General features: G+C 42.4%; 1 protein-coding gene across 4 annotated transcripts in view; it reads right to left on the minus strand.

The window, feature by feature from the left end:
* Window positions 1-11,906: 11,906 nt before the first annotated feature.
* dip2ba (disco-interacting protein 2 homolog Ba) overlaps window positions 11,907-20,988 on the minus strand; it is a 75,109-nt gene continuing 66,027 nt past the window's right edge. For 3 of the 4 annotated variants that reach the window (XM_065005529.1, XM_029622828.2, XM_065005530.1), the window contains 7 exons: window positions 20,324-20,494; window positions 19,944-20,005; window positions 19,692-19,749; window positions 19,418-19,492; window positions 19,030-19,204; window positions 18,660-18,783; window positions 11,907-15,048 (listed from right to left, as the gene is read on the minus strand). In XM_065005529.1, the coding sequence (XP_064861601.1) occupies window positions 14,796-15,048; window positions 18,660-18,783; window positions 19,030-19,204; window positions 19,418-19,492; window positions 19,692-19,749; window positions 19,944-20,005; window positions 20,324-20,494 (918 nt within the window). In that variant the 3' untranslated portion in view covers window positions 11,907-14,795. Of the gene's footprint in view, window positions 15,049-18,659; window positions 18,784-19,011; window positions 19,205-19,417; window positions 19,493-19,691; window positions 19,750-19,943; window positions 20,006-20,323; window positions 20,495-20,988 lie in introns of those variants that run through there. The other variant, XM_065005531.1, reaches the window with a different exon arrangement.

A 20,988-nucleotide genomic window follows, 5' to 3' on the forward strand; every position in this document is an offset into this window, starting at 1 on the left:
CAAGAGGCATGTGGCAGGGTCTACAGTCAATCACGGACTACAAGAAGAAATCCAGCCCAGTCACGGACCAGGATGTCTTGCTCCCAGGCAGACTAAATAACTTTTTTGCCCGCTTTGAGGACAATACAGTGCCACTGACACGGCCTGCAACGAAAACATACGGTCTCTCCTTCACTGCAGCTGAGGTGAGTAAGACATTTAAACGTGTTAACCCTCGCAAGGCTGCAGGCCCAGACGGCATCCCCAGCCGCGCCCTCAGAGCATGCGCAGACCAGCTGGCCGGTGTGTTTACGGACATATTCAATCAATCCCTATACCAGTCTGCTGTTCCCACATGCTTCAAGAGGGCCACCATTGTTCCTGTTCCCAAGAAAGCAAGACCATGGTGCTTGCCTACGGAGCTGTGAGGGGAACGGCACCTCAGTACCTCCAGGCTCTGATCAGGCCCTACACCCAAACAAGGGCACTGCGTTCATCCACCTCTGGCCTGCTCGCCGCCCTACCACTGAGGAAGTACAGTTCCCGCGCAGCCCAGTCAAAACTGTTGGCTGCTCTGGCCCCCCAATGGTGGAACAAACTCCATCACGACGCCAGGACAGCGGAGTCAATCACCACCTTCCGGAGACACCTGAAACCCCACCTCTTTCAGGAATACCTAGGATAGGATAAAGTAATCCTTCTCACCCCCTTGAAAGATTTAGATGCACTATTGTAAAGTGGCTGTTCCACTAGATGTCTTAAGGTGAACGCACCAATTTGTAAGTCGCTCTGGATAAGAGCGTCTGCTAAATGACTTAAATGTAAATGTAAAGCTAAGGTAACTGAGCTAAACGACTACCGCCCCGTAGCACTTACTTCCGTCATCATAAAGTGCTTTGAGAGACTAGTCAAGGACCATATCACCTCCACCCTACCTGACACCCTAGACCCACTCCAATTTGCTTACCGCCCAAATAGGTCCACAGACGATGCAATCTCAACCACACTGCACACTGCCCTAACCCATCTGGACAAGAGGAATACCTATGTGAGAATGCTGTTCATCGACTACAGCTCGGCATTCAACACCATAGTACCCTCCAAGCTCGTCATCAAGCTCGAGACCCTGGGTCTCGACCCCGCCCTGTGCAACTGGGTACTGGACTTCCTGACGGGCCGCCCCCAGGTGGTGAGGGTAGGCAACAACATCTCCTCCCCGCTGATCCTCAACTCTGGGGCCCCACAAGGGTGCGTTCTGAGCCCTCTCCTGTACTCACTGTTCACCCACGACTGCGTGGCCACGCACGCCTCCAACTCAATCATCAAGTTTGCGTACGACACAAGTGGTAGGCTTGATTACCAACAACGACGAGACGGCCTACAGGGAGGAGGTGAGGGCCCTCGGAGTGTGGTGTCAGGAAAATAACCTCACACTCAACGTCAACAAAACTAAGGAGATGATTGTGGACTTCAGGAAACAGCAGAGGGAACACCCCCTATCCACATCGATGGAACAGTAGTGGAGAGGGTAGCAAGTTTTAAGTTCCTCGGCATACACATCACAGACAAACTGAATTGGTCCACTCACACAGACAGCGTCGTGAAGAAGGCGCAGTAGCGCCTCTTGAACCTCAGGAGGCTGAAGAAATTCGAAGCACTCACAAACTTCTACAGATGCACAATCGAGAGCATCCTGGCGGGCTGTATCACCGCCTGGTACGGCAACTGCTCCGCCCTCAACCGTAAGGCTCTCCAGAGGGTAGTGAGGTCTGCACAACGCATCACCGGGGGCAAACTACCTGCCCTCCAGGACACCTACACCACCCGATGTTACAGGAAGGCCATAAAGATCATCAAGGACATCAACCACCCGAGCCACTGCCTGTTCACCCCGCTATCATCCAGAAGGCGGGGTCAGTACAGGTGCATCAAAGCTGGGACCGAGAGACTGAAAAACAGCTTCTATCTCAAGGCCATCAGACTGTTAAACAGCCACCACTAACATTGAGTGGCTGCTGCCAACCCACTGACACTGACACTGACTCAACTCCAGCCACTTTAATAATGGGAATTGATGGGAAATGATGTAAATATATCACTAGCCACTTTAAACAATGCTACCTTATATAATGTTACTTACCCTACATTATTCATCTCATATGCATACGTATATACTGTACTCTATATCATCGACTGCATCCTTATGTAATACATGTATCACTAGCCACTTTAACTATGCCACTTTGTTTACATACTCATCTCATATGTATATACTGTACTCGATACCATCTACTGTATCTTGCCTATGCTGCTCTGTACCATCACTCATTCATATATCCTTATGTACATATTCTTTATCCCCTTACACTGTGTATAAGACAGTAGTTTTGGAATTGTTAGTTAGATTACTTGTTGGTTATTACTGCATTGTCGGAACTAGAAGCACAAGCATTTCGCTACACTCGCATTAACATCTGCTAACCATGTGTATGTGACAAATAAAATTGGATTTGATTTGATTTGTTTTAAGAAGACTTCCCCTGCCGAAACTCTAACACGTAACTCTAACACGTTCTAAAGCAAATACTAGCACAATATTTCTAACTTAGGATGTGGGGAATGGTCAGAGGCGATCCAAAGAACACTAATGACATTTTGGTTCTTTTGTGATGTCATTAAAAATGTTCTAAAGGAAATACTGTAACTTAGGTAGTATATACCCACTCTTTGTGTGAAGTGTCCATCCTATGTGTTGTGCATGAAATATGAAAAATGATGAGTGTTTTTGTTAAGAGAGGGACATGAATTTTGGAGCCATAAGAGATAATAGTTTTACATAACTTTGCACAGTGACAAGTCATGCCCGTGAGTGAGGTCAGATAGCGTGTCAGCCAGACGGAACTGCCCTTTTGAACAAACTGCATAAAATGATGAGTTAAGAATGAACCTATCAGACCAGAGAGACATAGAGCTGCAGCTCACTTTTAAAGTAGTTTGAACTCAATCTCAACACGAGGTAGAGATGATAAAGTCACCTACCGGACAATCACTGGTACGGCTGATTAGCTGTCCTAAGTAAAGTATCTTCAAAAGTGAATTTAAGTGGGACCATTCTACTACTCTTTTCAACCCATTGTATTCTCATCACCCCACTGGGAACCATCAACACAGCTGGCTAGCATATCTTCAAAGAAGCTTCAGGCGCAAATGGAAGGAAAATCAACTCTGTAGTTCTGTTCAGGACTACACGACAAGTCACCGGATACCGGACGACTGCAGAGGAGAACAGTAGAAGACAGGTGGGGACCCCTTTTGGACAATCACAGCCTTACAAGCGTGCCACGAAAATGCCCAACCCCTTTCCAAGGCGGCCCGGTTCAGAGAGATACACAGCAAACCAAGGCATTTTCACGTAAATACATTCATGATTTCTTCCAAGCAGGTGGTGGTTGGTGTGTAAAGCATAGGAGTGCTATAAGTGAGAGTAGTATCTAAAATGTACCAACATTAAGTGTCTGTCCCTCTCTCTCCGTGTCTTTTGTAACAAGCAGCCGTATTGTTGTCAGTCCACTTGTAACGGTTGTCGTCTAGAGAAAGAGAGGAGGACCAAAGCGCAGCGTGGTAAGTGTTCATATTTTTAATAAAACAACTGAACACTGAAAGAAAAGAAAAAACGACAAACGAACAGTCCTGTAAGGTGACGAAAAACACGAAACAGAAAATAATCACCCACAACTAAAATGGGGAAAACAGGCTACCGAAGTATGATTCTCAATCAGAGACAACGATCGACAGCTGCCTCTGATTGAGAACCATACCAGGCCAAACACAGAAATACAACATAGAAAAAAGAACATATACTACCCACCCCATCTCACGCCCTGACCAAACTAACACAAAGACAAAATTAAGGAACTAAGGTCAGAACGTGACACCGCTAGGAACCTGTTTTTAATGTATTAAGTGTGTGTTTATCCAGTGTTACCATTTAGTTAGCTAGTAAATAAATAATTAAACCAATTTGTGTAGTACTGAATCATAAGTAAGGCTCAGATTTTTGCAGATGCAAAGAGGTTACGACCGTTCAGAATGATGATATGATACGAGGTTATGAGTAATAAGTTAACTGTTTATAAATGTGATAGGTAAAGAACTTCAGAGTTTAATACGAGAGATGGTAACTTTAAAGAACTGATCTCGTGGTGCCCCAGATCCTAATTAGTTAATTGTGACATGATTAATTTAAACTCGGGTAACAATTAAAGATATTTAGGCTGATTAGATAAATAACCGTCTTCAGATTGATATTAAAAGTCAAGTCACGACACTAGCTAATTTAGCTGGTTCCTTTTTTTTTTAGGCTAGCAAGCATTTTTAGCTAGGTTCAACTAAACTTTAGTTTTTTTACTTGCTTGCTTGTGCGCAGACACACACACACACACACACACACACACCACACACCAATCAGTACCATGGATAGCCACATGATATTAAGCTACATTGATTGAATTACATTTTTTTTGTATCTTTATGCTTGTTTTCAGTGTATTAAACTAAGCATATATAGCATTGTTGATTTGATAATGTTTAAGTTCAAATGGTCCTGGAATAGCGGAGGTAGTGCTCCTGTTGTATTTGTGCTGATTTGCCGTAACTACGTGGTTCTAAATCAGTAGCTCGTTTTTTTTGTAAAATGACGAAAACATAAACTTGCTTCACTATGCTGCAGGTCATGTAACTGCTTGTTACGTGCAATATTTGCTTTGTTGACTTCATTGGACAGATGTTGCTCTCCGGCTTTGTGATGAAGCAAATGTATAGTTGAATTTATTCCACTACTGTGTGACTGTCGTCTTTTTGTTGTCAGGGCCTTATTGAAGGCCTATATCATGGTGGCATATGAACGATTGGGTTACAGAGCAAACAAGGTAAATATGACAGCGTGTTGTAATGTGGCTTTACTGGCTTGGCTTCCCCAGTGATTTTACCCACGTACCGCTACTGATCGTGGATGTTAGGCCTCATCCATAGCTCAATTTTTTCCTAGCAGCCACATCTCAATCAGCTTGATGTAGGCCAGGGATGGGCAACTGGTGGCCCGCGAGAATGCCCTTGGATTGGTGGCCCACGAGAAGGCCCTTGGATCAATTTCTACCCCCCCCAAAAAAAACTATATAGGCTTATATATACACAGTAGCAAGAAAAAGTATGTGAACCCTTTGGAAATACCTGGATTTCTGCATAAATTGGTCAAAAAAAAAAATTGGATCTGATCTTCATCCAGGTCACAACAATAGACAAACACAGTCTGCTTAGACGAATAACAATTATACGTTTCCATGTCTTTATTGAACACACCGTGTAAACATTCACAGTGCAGGGTGGGAAAAGTATGTGAACCATTGGATTTAATAAATGGTTGACCCTCTTTTGGAAGCAATAACCTCAACCAAACGTTTTCTGTAGTTGCTGATCAGACCTGCACAATGGTCAGGAGGAATTTTGGACCATTCCTCTTTACAAACCTGTTTCAGTTCAGCATTATTCTTGGGATGCCTTACGTGAACTACTCTCTTGAGGTCATGCCACAGCATCTCAATCGGGTTGAGGTCAGAACTCTGACTGGGCCACTCCAGAATGTGTATTTTCTTCTGTTCAAGCCATTCTGTTGTTGATTTCCTATCTTGCTGTCCTGTTGCATCATCTAACTTCTGTTGAGCTGCAATTGGCAGACAGATTAACATTCTCCTGCAAAATATCTTGATTAACTTGGGAATTCATTTTTACGTTGATGATTGCAAGATGTCCAGACCCTGAGGCAGCAAAGCAGCCACAAACCATGATGCTCCCTTTTTCTCTCCACACACAGTGTTCCAAACTTATTCCAAACAACTCAACTGTTAGTTTCATCTGTCCACAGAATATTTTGCGAGTAGTGCTGTGGAACATCCAGGTGCACTTTTGCAAACTTCAGACGTGCAGCAATGTTTTTTTTGGACAGCAGTGGCTTCTTCCATAGTGTCCTCCCATGAACACCATTCTTGTTTGGTGTTTTACGTATCATAGACTCATCAACGGAGATGTTAGCTTGTTCCAGAGATTTCCGTAAGTCTTTAGCTGACACTCTAGGATTCTTCTTAACCTCATTGAGCATTCTTGCACTGTACTCTTGCAGTCATCTTCGCAGGACGGCCACTCCTAGGGAGAGTAGCAACAGTGCTGAACTTTCTCCAGTTATAGACAATTTGTCTTACTGTAGACTGATGAACATCAAGGCTTTTAGAGATACATAAAAGCTGGAAAGGATTACAAAAGTCAACAATTCTTAATCTTAGGTCTTCTGAGATCTCTTTCGTTCGAGGCATGGTTCACAATCAGGCAATGCTTCTTGTGAATAGCAAACTCAAATTTTGTTAGTGTTTTTTATATGGCAAGGCAGCTCCAATATATCCAATCTCGTCTCATTGATTGCACTCCAGGTTAGCTGACTCCTGATTCCAATTAGCTTTTGGAGAAGTCATTAGCCTCGGGGTTCACATACTTTTTACAATCTACACTGTGAATGTTTAAAATGTATTTTTTTTGGTCTATAGTGAATACAATAATTTGTGTGTTATTAGTTTAAGCACACTATGTTTGTCTATTGTTGTGACTTAGATGAAAATCAGATCAAATTTGATGACCAATTCTTGCAGAAATCCAGGTAATTCCAAAGGGTTCACATACTTTTTCTTGCCACTATATTTTTTGTTGTTGTTTGGAACTCAGGTCAGGGTCTCAACTTACTGTTTCGAGTGAGAATAGTATAATACAAAATTTGCTTGTGCATCAGCCGTTATTCTCTTTTTATGTCAGTCACTGATATCAGTCAGTCAATTAGCCATGTCATCTAACATTTTTTAGATTGCCAAGTTGGTTTAGTGGCCAGCTATCTAAACTTGTTATCATGATCGATTTTACTCAGATATCGTATTAAAAACTGCAAACCCTCTCCACTCTATGGCAAAATGTGTAGAATTGAAAGAAATGAAAACAGCTCATTTTCCTCTCTGCCCCATGGCAAATGTGTAGAATTGCAACAGACTTGCTTTAACACTACAACATACAGTTGAAGTTGGAAGTTTACATACACTTATGTTGGAGTCATTAAAACTCGTTTTTCAACCACTCCACAAATTTCTTGTTAACAAACTATAGTTTTGTCAAGTCGGTTAGGACATCTAATTTGTGCATGACACAAGTAATATTTTCAACAATTGTTTACAGACAGATTATATCACTTATAATTCACTGTCACAATTCCAGTGGGTCAGAAGTGTACATACACTAAGTTGACTGTGCCTTTAAACAGCTTGGAAAATTCCAGAAAATTATGTCATGGCTTTAGAAGCTTCTGATAGGCTAATTGTCATCATTTGAGTCAATTGGAGGTGTACCTGTGGATGTATTTCAAGGCCTCAGTGCCTCTTTGCTTGACATCATGGGAAAATCAAAAGAAATCAGCCAAGACCTCAGAAAAATAATTGTAGACCTCCACAAGCCTGGTTCATCCTTGGGATCAATTTCCAAACTCCTGAAGGTACCACGTTCATCTGTACACACAATAGTATGCACGTATAAACACCATGTGACCACGCAGCCGTCATACCGCTCAGGAAGGAGACGCGTTTTGTCTCCTAGAGATGAACGTACCTTGGTTACGTAAAGTGCAAGTCAATCCCAGAACAACAACAAAGGACCTTGTGTAGATGCTGGAAGAAACAGGTACAAAAGTATCTATATCCACAGTAAAACAAGTCCTATATTGACATAACCTGAAAGGCCGCTCAGCAAGGAAGAAGTCACTGCTCCAAAACCGCCATAAAAAAAAAAGACAGACTATGGTTTGCAACTGCACATGGGGACAATGATTGTACTTTTTGGAGAAATGTCCACTGGTCTGATGAAACAAAAAAAGAAATGTTTGGCCATAATGACCATTGTTATGTTTGGAAGAAAAAGGGGGAGGCTTGCAAGCCAAAGAACACCATTCCAACCGTGAAGCACGGGGGTGGCAGCATCATGTTGTGGGGGTGCTTTGCTGCAGGAGGGACTGGTGCACTTCACAAAATAGATGGCATCAGGAGGATGGAAAATTATGTGGATATATTGGAAGCAACATCTCAAGACATCAGTCAGGAAGTTAAAGCTTGGTTGCAAATGGGTCTTCCAAATGGACAATGACCACAAGCACACTTCCAAAGTTGTGGAACAATGGCTTAAGGACTACGAAGTCAAGGTTTTGGAGTGGCCATCACAAAACCCTGACCTCAATCCTGTAGAAAATTTGTGGGCAGAACTGAAGAAGTGTGTGCGACCAAGAAGGCCTACAAACCTTACTCAATTACACCAGCTCTGTCAGGAGGAATGGGCCAAAATTCACCCAACTTATTGTGGGAAGCTTGTGGAAGACTATCCGAAACATTTGACCCAAGTTAAACAATTTAAAGGTAATGCTACCATATACTAATTGAGTGTATGTAACTTCTGACCCACTGGGAATGTGATGAAAGAAATAAAAGCTGAAATAAATATATTATTCTGACATTTCACATTCTGAAAATAAAGTGGTGATCCTAACTGACCTAAGAGTTGAGTTGAAATGTATTTGGCTAAGGTGTATGTAAACTTCCGACTCAACTGTAGATGTGGGTATGCAGACCTGCGAGCCCTCATGAGGAGTTGATTGTTTGTGGCCCCCACCCCCATCCCTTTTGTAGTCCTTCCAAATCAAATGGAGGGGTTGTCTGCCATTAAGCTGAAGCATAAATTCAGCATTATGGTTCTGGTCTTCCTTTTTAGTAAATTGTGGAAAGAGACCAGACACCATCAACGATGATGCCACCTGACCATGGTGATTATGGTGGTGGTCGGTTTGTTAGTGGCACTCCAATGCCTTGTTTAAGACTGGGAAGTCTCCGACTTCAGTGTGTTCAAGACAACTGGGAACTCTGGAATACCAAGTCAGAAACACTTATCTTTCTAGAGCTACGACGTTCTGATCTGAAGGTCACTGACATTGTGATTTGACCAAGTTTTTTCCCCAGAGTTCCCAGTTGTCTTGAAAGCACCACAGCTGACCCTATTATTTGGCCATGGCAAGTCTCTATCATGAACTGACCGACCGCAGCAGATCCTTTCCAGCATCACTGTGGAGGAGCCATCATCATCAGCCAGGACTGAATACTGACAGTTGCCGTATGTGATCATACACCGCAGCATTGGTATATATACACGTCATCATATATTGAATGTCTACCATTTAGCTACTTTAGTTATGACTCTTTCCAAAATGTAACTTTTCATTTGCGCTTTTTGTTGCAGCCTTTCGACCTACCTGATAGTCAAAGTTGGGACCATGGATGCAATCAACAATGACGCTAACACACAGGCATTACACATTTAGAGAATAGTCAGTCATAAAAGGTTTAATCCCATCACACTGTGATACAACGTTGCACTTATGAACATGAAAACCCCCTTGTATTCAACACCTTTGTGGATCAAATGTGCATCCCAGATTAATCCAAATGTTAAGGAACAGGGCCCAATGGTAAATCCAAAAATACTACACACTGCTTTGCATCGTCAAAGTATAGCTCGCCACATAGCTTACTGCCTCAAATGGTTAGACATACCAGTACCAGTCAAATGTTGGGACACACCTACTCATTCAAGGGCTTTTCTTTATTTTTTTTACTATTTTCTACATTGTAGAAAAATAGGGAAGACATCAAAACTATGAAATAACACATATGGAATCATGTAGTAACCCAAAAAGTGTTAAACAAATCAAAATATATTTTATCTTTGAGATTCTTCAAAGTAGCCACCCTTTGCCATGATGACAGCTTTGCACACTCTTGGCATTCTCTCAACCAGCTTCATTAGGTAGTCACCTGGAATGCATTTCAATTAACAGATGAACCTTTAACAAGGCACACTTGTGGAATTTCTTTCCTTCTTAATGCGTTTGAGCCAATCAATCAGTTGTGTTGTGACAAGGTAGGGGTGGTATACAGAAGATAGCCCTATTTGGTAAAAGACCAAGTCCATATTATGGCAAAAACAGCTGAAACAAGCAAAGAGAAAAGACAGTCCATCATTACTTTAAGACATGAAGGTCAGCCAATCAGGAACATTTCAAGAACTTTGAACGTTTCTTCAAGTGCAGTCACAAAAACCATCAAGCACTATGATGAAACTGTCTCTCATGAGGATCACCACAGGAAAGGAAACCCAGAGTAACATCTGCTGCAGAGAATAATTTCATTAAAGTTACCAGCCTCAGAAATTGCAGCCCAAATAAATGCTTCAGAGTTCAAGTAACAGACACATCTCAACATCAACTGTTCAGAGGAGACTGCATGAATCAGGCCTTCATGGTCAAATTACTGCAAAGAAACCACTATTAAAGGGCACCAATAGGAAGAAGAGACTTGCTTGGGCCAAGAAACATGAGCAATGGACATTAGACCAGTGGAAAATGGTTTGGGATGAGTTGGACAGCAGAGTGTTGTGAAAAAAGCCAACAAGTGCTCAGGATGTGTGTGAACTCTTTCAAGACTGTTGGAAAAGCAATCCAGGTGAAGCTGGTTGAGAGAATGCCAAGAGTGTACAAAACTGTCAGGAAAAGGGTGGCTACTTTGAAGAATCTCAAATTTATTTTGATTTGTTTAACACTTTTTTTGGTTACTACATGATTCCATATGTGTTATTTCATAATTATTCTACAATGCAGAAAATAGTACAAATAAAGAAAAACCCTTGAATGATACTGTATATTCAGACAAGTTACATTTGGTATGAAGATAAGCCAGGAAATGGAGCAACCACTGTCGACATCTAGAAACGACTAGAAAATTCAGCTGAGAAAGAGGTTTGGCTGACCCCTGGTGGAGAGATGTAACTTCTCTCTGTAATAATGTGGTGCTGCACTGTGGCTTTTTGTAGTCTCTTTTTACAGTTGTCTTTTCACTTGTCTTCGCCACAGCATCTCAGTTCAACACTATTGGGTATTCAGCCAATGGGCTGTTGATGTTAAAAATGAAGTTACTGACAGGTCATCACACCAATCAGACACCAAGTGGGCAGAGACAAGCAACTGAAAATAGACTAGTGGCTTTACAGATCACAGAGCAGGGCCCGGTTTCACAAAGGCATCTTTAAGGCTAAGTTCATCGTTACTGTTTCCATCCTATGGTTCTAATGATGAACATAGCAAGATGCTTTTGGGAAACAGGGCCCAGAGGAGTGCTGACAAAAGCCTATTTTTATTGTTTTATTTTGCTAAACCAAATAGAAAACAAATGATCCCGATTAACAACTTCACAAAACGTTGGTTAAATAGGCCATAATTATGCCTCTTTTCTGAGTTGCACTACTGATGCATAGCGTTTATGCCATCGTGAACAGACCTCAAGCCTCGAAGTTAACAAAGAAACATGTATCTGAAAGATCTTTTTCTTTTATCACTACAAAAGTACAGGACATTTTGTGCTTTCAATACTGACTCTAAAAGATTATAACATCCTTCATTGTTTTAAATTTTACTACAATTGGTACAGTGTAAAAATAAAAATAAATAGGAAATGTCTGCAATTCTGATGGTTTATCCATGGGCAGGTTTAAAAAATTTTTTTTGGGGACTATTCGCCACTTCCAGTTTTGGATAGCACCAATGTGTGTTGAATACATGGCAGGGCAACTTGTTGTCCCACACAGAAATAAAATGAGTAGAACGGGCTTGGAACTTCTCACCGTGGCAATTTGACTAGTAAACTCATTCTAGTTCTATGGTCACACCACTGTAAGATAAGATGTTTAAAACATGCGAAGGTGTAATTATACAGTAGCAACTTGCAAAAAATCCAAATACCACAGAATAGTCCAAGTTCAATACATTTATTTATGAACCATTCAATTTCAACTTCACTCAAGAGATGGACTTATAAATTACAATGTTTGTCTGTCATTCAAGTAGTCTAAACTACTTCCAAATCAAACAAGGCTTTTGTTTTGCAACAGAGTTGTGCTGTTAATGTAGGGTCGTTGAAAGAAGAGTTCATGAGAAAGAGAACATAACTTGCATGAAAAACCATTAGAATTACATTTAAATCAATAATGTCTCATTTGGATAAAAAAAAAGTGGTTTATCAACTGATAAAAATTGTAGTACAGTGAATTTGACATTAAAAAAAAGCCAATCTGGAACTAAAATATTGTTCAATATTTTGATGTTCATTTAATTAAAAAGGGCAATGAAACTTTTTTTGCACAAGGAAAAGACAAACAATGTCACCATTTAAACCATACGATCATACACACACACAGTTATGATATGGGAAAGTGCAAATTGTTACCACCTGCCAAACCATAAGATACTTTTTTGAATTTTGCAATTTGTTACTTAGCCTATTTTTATGTCAGTAATGCAGAAATTGGCTGTCAAGTATGAAAGATCAGTCAAGTTTTATCAACGTAAAGAATAAGTTCATCATGTCAATGTACACAGTAACACCAGTTATACAGTTTTTGACCTCTAAAATATACACTATGCTATACAGTCAACATCTCAACCTTACCCTCTGCAATCCCTTTTCTATTCATCACAAGCACAGCAATAAAATGAAAGCCTTTGACAAATCAAAACAGAAATGTTAAAAGTTCCACAGGTTTTATAAGGCAAGAATTTGTTCTCATCTTATACCCACTGCAAACTGTTTTGGTAATACACCAAGTCGTTGATTTATGAAGATCTTACGTTTCATGTTAACACAACAGAAAGGCACAGGGCAGCAGTCTCCTGATAACCCCGATGTAGCCTCGTGAAGTTAGTCAGAGTTGAAGATGCCCTTTGTGGCTCAATGGACAGTACAGAACGAAGAAACAAGCTTAGCAATTGACTAGCCTTGGACGCCAGGCTTCGCTTGTTGAACGCCTGTGACGGAGGCTAGCAGTCGACTGACTGACTGATACTTATTCAAGGTAAGATATAGTGACTCGGTATAGGAGCCTCCGTGATATCAGCCAATAAGATCATCAGAAGACAATCTTATTGTTCCATATTACCGGTATTGTGTTTGCTTGATATTTGAATAATGATTATTTACAATTCATTACTGTATGGTGCACTATAGTGAATACAGATGTTTAAAGGTAAATATCTACACTAGTTTACCTTGTCTTGTGGCTGCACAGACATATAACCGCAAGCCCATTGAATAGCGTTACAGTTAAACAGGAGTTCCTTTTCTTTACATGATCGATAAGATCACTGTCATTCCCGCTCATACATCCAAGGACTGTTGTTGTTTCCGTTTGCTGCTGATATGTTTGTTGCACATCCTTTTTCGATCCATACCAATTCAAAGTGGGTTTTAAAAGTGATTTCTTCCAGCAAGTCTGAAAGCTTGTAACATAGCAGTGAGCCGTTAAAACAAACCTAGAGATGTGTGGGACAGAAACGTAAGATGACCGATCGATCGCAGCTCGGAATGTAAGTGCAGCTATAGAGGTGCAGGCATCCATTGGCCTGAAGTGAGCTGTACTTGCTGGCGGTATTGTATTGTTTGAATAGTTGTTGATCTGAATTGTATCATGAAAAATGGTGGTTAGAGGAAGTCAGTTTCACATCGACTACCCAGGAGACACATATGCACTATATAGGGAATAGGGTGCCATTTGGGACACACACCAAGCCTGGTCTCAGATCTGTTTGCACGGTCATTGTCACATGAGGAGTTGGCAAGACAGCACAAACAGATCTGAGACCAGGCTAGGAGAGACAGGACAGATTATGGAAGGACAAGGAAAGGTTAAAGTGCATGGGGGGGGGCTTCCAGCTCGTCTCATTGGCTCCACGGTCCCATCCTGACAAACATGACGGACTGTGGATCCCCCAGGAGAAAGGAGAGAGCAAGGTACAGGCTGAACTAAAAACAAACCATGGAATGGATTGAGACGATAAACAAATCTCTACAGTTTTTGTCTTCCTTTGTAAAACAAGATGCACAAAAATCATTATTTCTGGGGATAAAATCATTGATCGGAGCAGTCGGGAGAGAAGAGGGGAGAGACAGTGGATGGCAAAGATTGGCAAACGTCTCCTTGACAGGTGGACCTAAATATCAATCAAAAAGAAGTAACCAATCCTATTCCTCCTCTGTCAGAGAGAGGTGGGGAGTGGTTGGATAAGCACCAGTAGGAAGCAGCTCAACCTCATGCAAACGGACATGCTGTAGCTTCACTCCCACCGAAAAACTCAATAAACATAGTAGACTCTGGCGAGAGCACGCACTTAGGCAGAAGACACTGTAACAGGGTGGCTAAACTAAGTCCAAGCCCATTCACCACTGCCACGCTGTCCCACTGACAGATGAGTGAATGTGAGAGGTCCATTCTCAGGAGGAGCAGTCCATCCCACACCCCCGCCTCTCTCTCTGTCCAACTCATTCTTAGAGCCTCTACACACCCTCGCCTCCACCCCAGTGGACCCCCATATCCAGCCTTCACTCCAGTGGACCCCCATAGCCAGCCACCCCAGTGGACCCCCATTGCCAGCCTTCACTCCAGTGGACCCCCATAGCCAGCCACCCCAGTGGACCCCCATAGTCAGCCTTCACTCCAGTGGACCCACATAGCCAGCCTTCACCCCAGTGGACCCCCATAGTCAGCCTTCACCCCAGTGGACCCCCATAGTCAGCCTTCACCCCAGTGGACCCCCATAGTCAGCCTTCACCCCAGTGTGTCTGGGGCTTGGCCCTCCTCCTCACATCTCACATGTTATAGGCCACGTAGATGGGGTCCAGCTGGTCGGCCAGGAACGAGTCCCGGAGGTGCATCCTCTGCTTCTCTCCCCGGGAGTTGATGGGGATGACACCCGGGTCCACGACGACCACCACGCCCACGATCAGGTGGTGCTCCTCCAGAACTACATTGGTCACCAGAGGCACCAAGTCCAGGGCCTCCTGCTCCGACCCGGCCAGCTCAGCCACTACCACCAGGAGGTTGGTCCATGTGAACACAGCACTGGGAGACAGACAGAGAGACAGACATGCACAAGTAGTCAGTCACTATTTAAGTTTAACGTTCAACTGTGGTTCCAGTGGCTCAATGGGTTAGAGCAGTGGTTCTCAAACCTTTTGACCCACGACCTGCAGTAGTTCAAAGCTTGCGACACCCCACGCTCAATCGCTGCGGAAATGTAGCCTGTCATTACAGCCATAAGTTGCGATTTCAAAACGCAAGATACAGAAATAAACTGATATTATACCTGCATTTTCAGCTGAAAGTCATTCATGCTAGCAGCCAATATCAACTAGGGATATCATGTCCCTTCTCTGGAGTCCAGAGGAACCAGAATTATACGGGCTATCTGTACATAGCGGAGGTTGCAGGATCAGATGGAAAGCATGTACCGTCTGCACCGTGTGCTATCACTTTGGAGGGCCGCCTGCCCGCAGATACTCGTTGACAACTGGGTAGCCATTTTATTCCTCACACATTTCTATTTTATTTGTATTTATTTAACCAGGTACAGTCAATAACACTATAGGGGGAAAACAAAAGTCTATATACAGTGTGGGCAAATGGCGTGAGGAGGTAAGGCAATAAATAGGCCATAGTAGCTAAGTAATAACAATTTAGCAAATTAACACTGTAGTGATATGTGTGCAGATGATGATGTGCAAGTAGAATTACTGGTGTGCAAAAGAGCAAAAAAATAAAAACAATATGAGGATGAGGTAGGCAGATTGGATGGGCTATTTATAGATGGGCTGTGTACAACTGCAGAGATCAGTTAGCTGCTCAGATAGCTGATGTTTAAAGTTAGTGAGGGAGAGATGTCTCCAGCTTCAGCGATTTTTGCAATTCGTTCCAGTCATTTGCAGCAGAGAACTGGAAGGAAAGGTGGTCAATGGAGGTGTTGGCTTTGGGGATGACCAGTGAAATATACCTGCTGGAGCGCGTGCTACGGGTGGGTGTTGTTATGGTGACCAATGAGCTGAGATAAGGTGGAGCTTTACCTAGCAAAGACTTATCGATGTACTGTAGCCAGTGGGTCTGGCGACGAGAGCATACAGGTCGCAGTGGTGGGTGGTATATGGGGCTTAGGTGACAAACCGGATGGCACTGTGATAGACTGCATCCAGTTTGCTGAGCAGCATGTTGGAGGCTATTTTGTAAATGATATCACTGAAGTCGAGGATCGGTAGGATAGTCAGTACCGTAATAAAACTCGCTAGAATATGTTAAATCTTCATCCCATAATATTGAAGGCAGTGCGATGGCACAGCTATCTTTAGACATATAGCCAGTAGCCACCCAAAACTAGGCCCATCTGAAACATGAAAATTATCAATGAAAATCAGGTAGCCTATTACTGCTCTGGCAAAGATGCCCCCGTTGTAGAATTCTAAACTGTGTTTTATATGGATAATATCAATGTAGGTCTACTATGTTTTTGTCTGGCAATGAAAATTAAGTAAGCTAATCTGGATATAAACCCGCATTTGCGCGACCAGTGGTGGAAAAAGTACCCAATTGTCATACTTGAGTAAAAGTAAAGATAGCTTAATAAACATAAAATGACTCAAGCAAAAGTGAAAGTCATCCAGTAAAATCCTACTTGAGTAAGTCTAAAAGTATTTGGATTTAAATATATTTAAGTATTAAAAGTAAAATATACTTAAGCATTGAAAGTAAAAGTATAAATAATTTCAAATTCCTTATATTAAGCGACCCAGACAGCACCATTTTTATTTTTATTAACGGATAGCCTGGAGCACACTTCAACACTCAGACAGAACTTACAAACAAAGCATTTGTGTTTAGTGAGTCCGCCAGATCAGAAGCAATAGGGATGACCAGGGATGTTCTCTTAAGTGCATGAATTTGGCAATTTTCCTGTCCTGCTAGCCATTCAAAATGTAATGAGTGTCAGGGAAAATGTATGGAGTAAAAAGTACATTATTTTATTTAGGAATGTAGTGAAGTAAAAGTTGCCCAAAATATAAATAGTAAAGGTACCCCAAAAAACTACTTAAAAGTAGTACTTCCACATATTTTTACTTTAGTACTTTACACCAATGTACACACCAATGCTGATATCTGTCATTGGTCAACAATTAATATGAGCAACTTTTTGGTTCTGAAGCACAGATGAGATGTTTTTGAGACAATCATTTAGTACAATAACATAAGCATATATTAGAAGCCAGATCATACAGGCAAAGGTAGATAAAATAAAAAATGGTAGGCTATATGTATCCTATTAACATATACTACCATTCAAAAGTTTGGGGTCACTTAGAAATGTCCTTGTTTTTGAAAGAAAATCACATTTTATGTACATTAAAATAACATCAAATTGATCAGAAATACAGTGTAGACATTTTTTATGTTGTAAATGACTATTGTAGTAGGAAACAGCTGATTTTTAATGGAAGACGCTCATTATCAGCAACCATCACTCCTGTGTTCCAATGGCATGTTGTGTTAGCTAATCCAAATTTATAATTTTAGAAGGCTAATTGATCATTAGAAAACCATTTTGCAATTATTTTAGCACAGCTGAAAGCTGTTGTTCTGATTAAAGCAATAAAACTGGCCTTCTTTAGACTAGTTGAGTATCTGTCCTCTTGCTCAGTTGTGCACCGGGGCCTCACACTCCTCTTTCTATTCTGGTTAGAGCCAGTTTGCGCTGTTCAGGGAAGGTAGTACACAGCGTTGTACGAGATCTTCAGTTCCTTGACAATTTCTTGCATACCTTCATTTCTCAGAACAAGAATAGACAGACAAGTTTCAGAAGAAAGTGCTTTGTCTCTGCCCATTTTGAGCCTGTAATCGAACCCACAAATGTTGATGCTCAAGATACTCAACTAGTTCCATAAAAAATCTGCCGTTTCCAGCTGCAATTGTCATTTTCAACATTAACAATGTCTACACTGTATTTGTGATCAATTTGATGTTATTTTAATCAACAAAGATGTGCTTTTCTTTCAAAAACAAGGACATTTCTAAGTGACCCCAAACTTTTGAACGGTAGTGTATGTATGTATGAAAAATATGTATTCACACTCGTGACCCCCCAAATCCTCCTTGAGGGGGGTTGCGACGCCCACTTTGAGAACCACTGGCTTGGAGCATGGTATTGTGGGTTTAAAGCAAAAATATATGTCACCGTCAAACACAGCTCTGGGAGACGAGAGAGACGGTCAACATTCACACATCAGGTACAACAGACCGCTTCAAAACAGTGCGAGTTACAGCTTCGGGATCCTAACTTTCATCTGTGTGCATAATCCAATCAGTGTAACTCGTACTCAGACAAGAGACAGCCACAAACAGTCACAACAATCACATTCAGCCCATTCATTCAATTTGAACTGTGTGTGCTATTGGTGCATTGGTGCCACCCAGAGACAGCAGCTTTACATGTGTCTATATTCATAGTGCTGCACGCTGTGCACATGCATGTATGTGTGCACCCATCTTACATCTCAGTGATTCTGCGGTGTGTATATACACAGTATACACACACAGTGAAGCATGTAGGCACTGTGTGTGACAACACCCGTCAGCGTGCATTTACCGTGTGTGTCTGAGCAGACAACAGAATAGACCGGTGTGTATCGTACCTCTCAGCGATGCTGCGGTGTGCCCGGGACACAGAGGTCTCGATGTCGATGGGGTGGTAGCGAAGCCCCCTGAGCTCCAACGTCTCATCCAACTGGCCAACCACAAACAGGGCGTCATGCCGATCTAAGAAGGGGGGAAAAAAAGATGGTTCCAGTTGGAAAGCGCTATAATCCTTTCATCTGCATAACTGAATGATCAATCAACTGACTAAAACACGCCTTGCATGACTAAATGGAACTTCTCAGATTGGTTTAGTGTAGCAACCGACGCCCAGGGTGAGAATCGCCACAATCCCAAGAAAGACATCTGACTTGGCAGAGTCCATAACATGCTCAATGCTAGGATGGTTACATTAGAAGGGTCCTTAACCTCCGGTGGACCCCAGTAGCTCGGTCCTCTTGACAAAGCCCAGGTATCCCGTCCTGGCCCACAGGGTGTGGGGCTCCCCGAAGCTCAGCCGCGTGTTGAAGTGGTCCGCCTGCAAGCTCTCCTCTCCATAGATGGTGTAGTAGCCACTGGAACTGTGGGGACTCTGAACCCAGATCTAAACAGAGAGAGGGTGAGGGAAATATGCAAAGGAGGTAGAAAAAAGAAAGCTAAGTAAAAGGCAAGGAAATGGGGGATGGGATTTGAACGGATAGTGGATTTGTTTAAAAAAGGACAAGAAACTGAGTGGGAACTCTGTGCGATAACACCCGTTTCAGCCATTCCTCAATGCTGCCATGCCTTCAACTCTAGTGTCTGTCTGCCAACTCACCTCTCCAAGATGGGAATCCCCCAGCGGTCCCCTGGTCTCCGGGTTCACGATGATCACCCTCACCCCTGGAAGAATCTGTAGACACGAGGTTTGGGTTAGGGTTAACAGACAACTCCACAGTTTCATCAATCCCAACAACGTTTTTGAACAAGTTCACTGGTTCTTCAGTACAGCAGCTCAATGACTGAACATGATGACAGGACAGCGTGTGTAACCTGACCACTTAGCTACCCTGATCAACAGTGATACTGTCAGAAACCCCGGGGATACTTACAGTGCCTGACTCCATGAGTGAAAGACTCTGGGGGGCACCTCGCTCCACCAACCTCACCCTGGAAGAGACACGGACAAGACAGACAGACCGACAGGGAATGAGACTAACAATGTCTCCGAATACAACACTAGTAAATTGCATTCTACTGTGGTCTCTGGCTCTGCAGTGTAGGCCACATGTTTTTCCTGTCAACGTGACCTGACCAGTTAAAACATCTGAGCTCTAGTAAATGTCAGCTATGCCTCGTCTTACCTGTCATGGCGGAGGGACTTCATGTCTACATAGACGGTGGAGGGGTCTGGTCCAGCAGTTCCCTAGCAGAGAAACAGAGAAGATTTGAGGATTTTAAGCTTCATGTTTACCTGAGGTTAACCCCTGTAACTAGACCTAATGACGCAGTAAATTAGTAGGTGTGGGGTTATATATTTAGTCTAATGAGTGGTTGTGTGAGACAGGGGTGAAGTTCAAAGAAAGAGAGGGGGAGGGAGAGAGAGAAAGAGAGAAAATGAAAGATAGAGCACTAGAGAGAGAGAGAGAGACATCAAAAGCTGGGGAGAGCCAGAGAGAGAGAGAGAGAGAGAGAGAGAGAGAGAGAGAGAGAGAGAGAGAAGTGTGTGTGTGCTGGGGCCCACCTGTAGGCAGATGGCTAGGTTGACCCTAGATCCGAAGGCTGTGCTGACCGCGCGGGGGGAGAGACCCAGGTCTTTAAACAGCTTGGAGAAGGACTGGGTCAGTGCCAGCCGGGGACGCTCCTCTGCTATCACCACACAGCTCCTCACACACGACAGATTCACACCCCGTGCCTGGAAATATAAACACATACTGGTCAAATCAAATTTTATTTGTCACATACATATGGTTATGTATTGGTCACATTGCAATACGAAAATGTATTTTTATTTATTTATTTCACCTTTATATAACCAGGTAGGCAAGTTGAGAACAAGTTCTCATTTACAATTGCGACCTGGCCAAGATAAAGCATAGCAGTTCGACACATACAACAACACAGAGTTACACATGGAGTAAAATAAACATACAGTCAATAATACAGTATAAACAAGTCTATATACGATGTGAGCAAATGAGGTGAGATAAGGGAGGTAAAGGCAAAATAAAGGCCATGGTGGCAAAGTAAATACAACATAGCAAGTAAAACACTGGAATGGTAGATTTGCAGTGGAAGAATGTGCAAAGTAGAAATAAAAATAATGAGGTGCAAATGAGCAAAATAAATAAATAAATAAAATAAATACAGTAGAGAAAGAGGTAGTTGTTTGGGCTAAATTATAGGTGG

Source organism: Oncorhynchus nerka, linkage group LG20 (assembly GCF_034236695.1).
Source record: "Oncorhynchus nerka isolate Pitt River linkage group LG20, Oner_Uvic_2.0, whole genome shotgun sequence".
NCBI classification, from domain to species: domain Eukaryota; kingdom Metazoa; phylum Chordata; class Actinopteri; order Salmoniformes; family Salmonidae; genus Oncorhynchus; species Oncorhynchus nerka.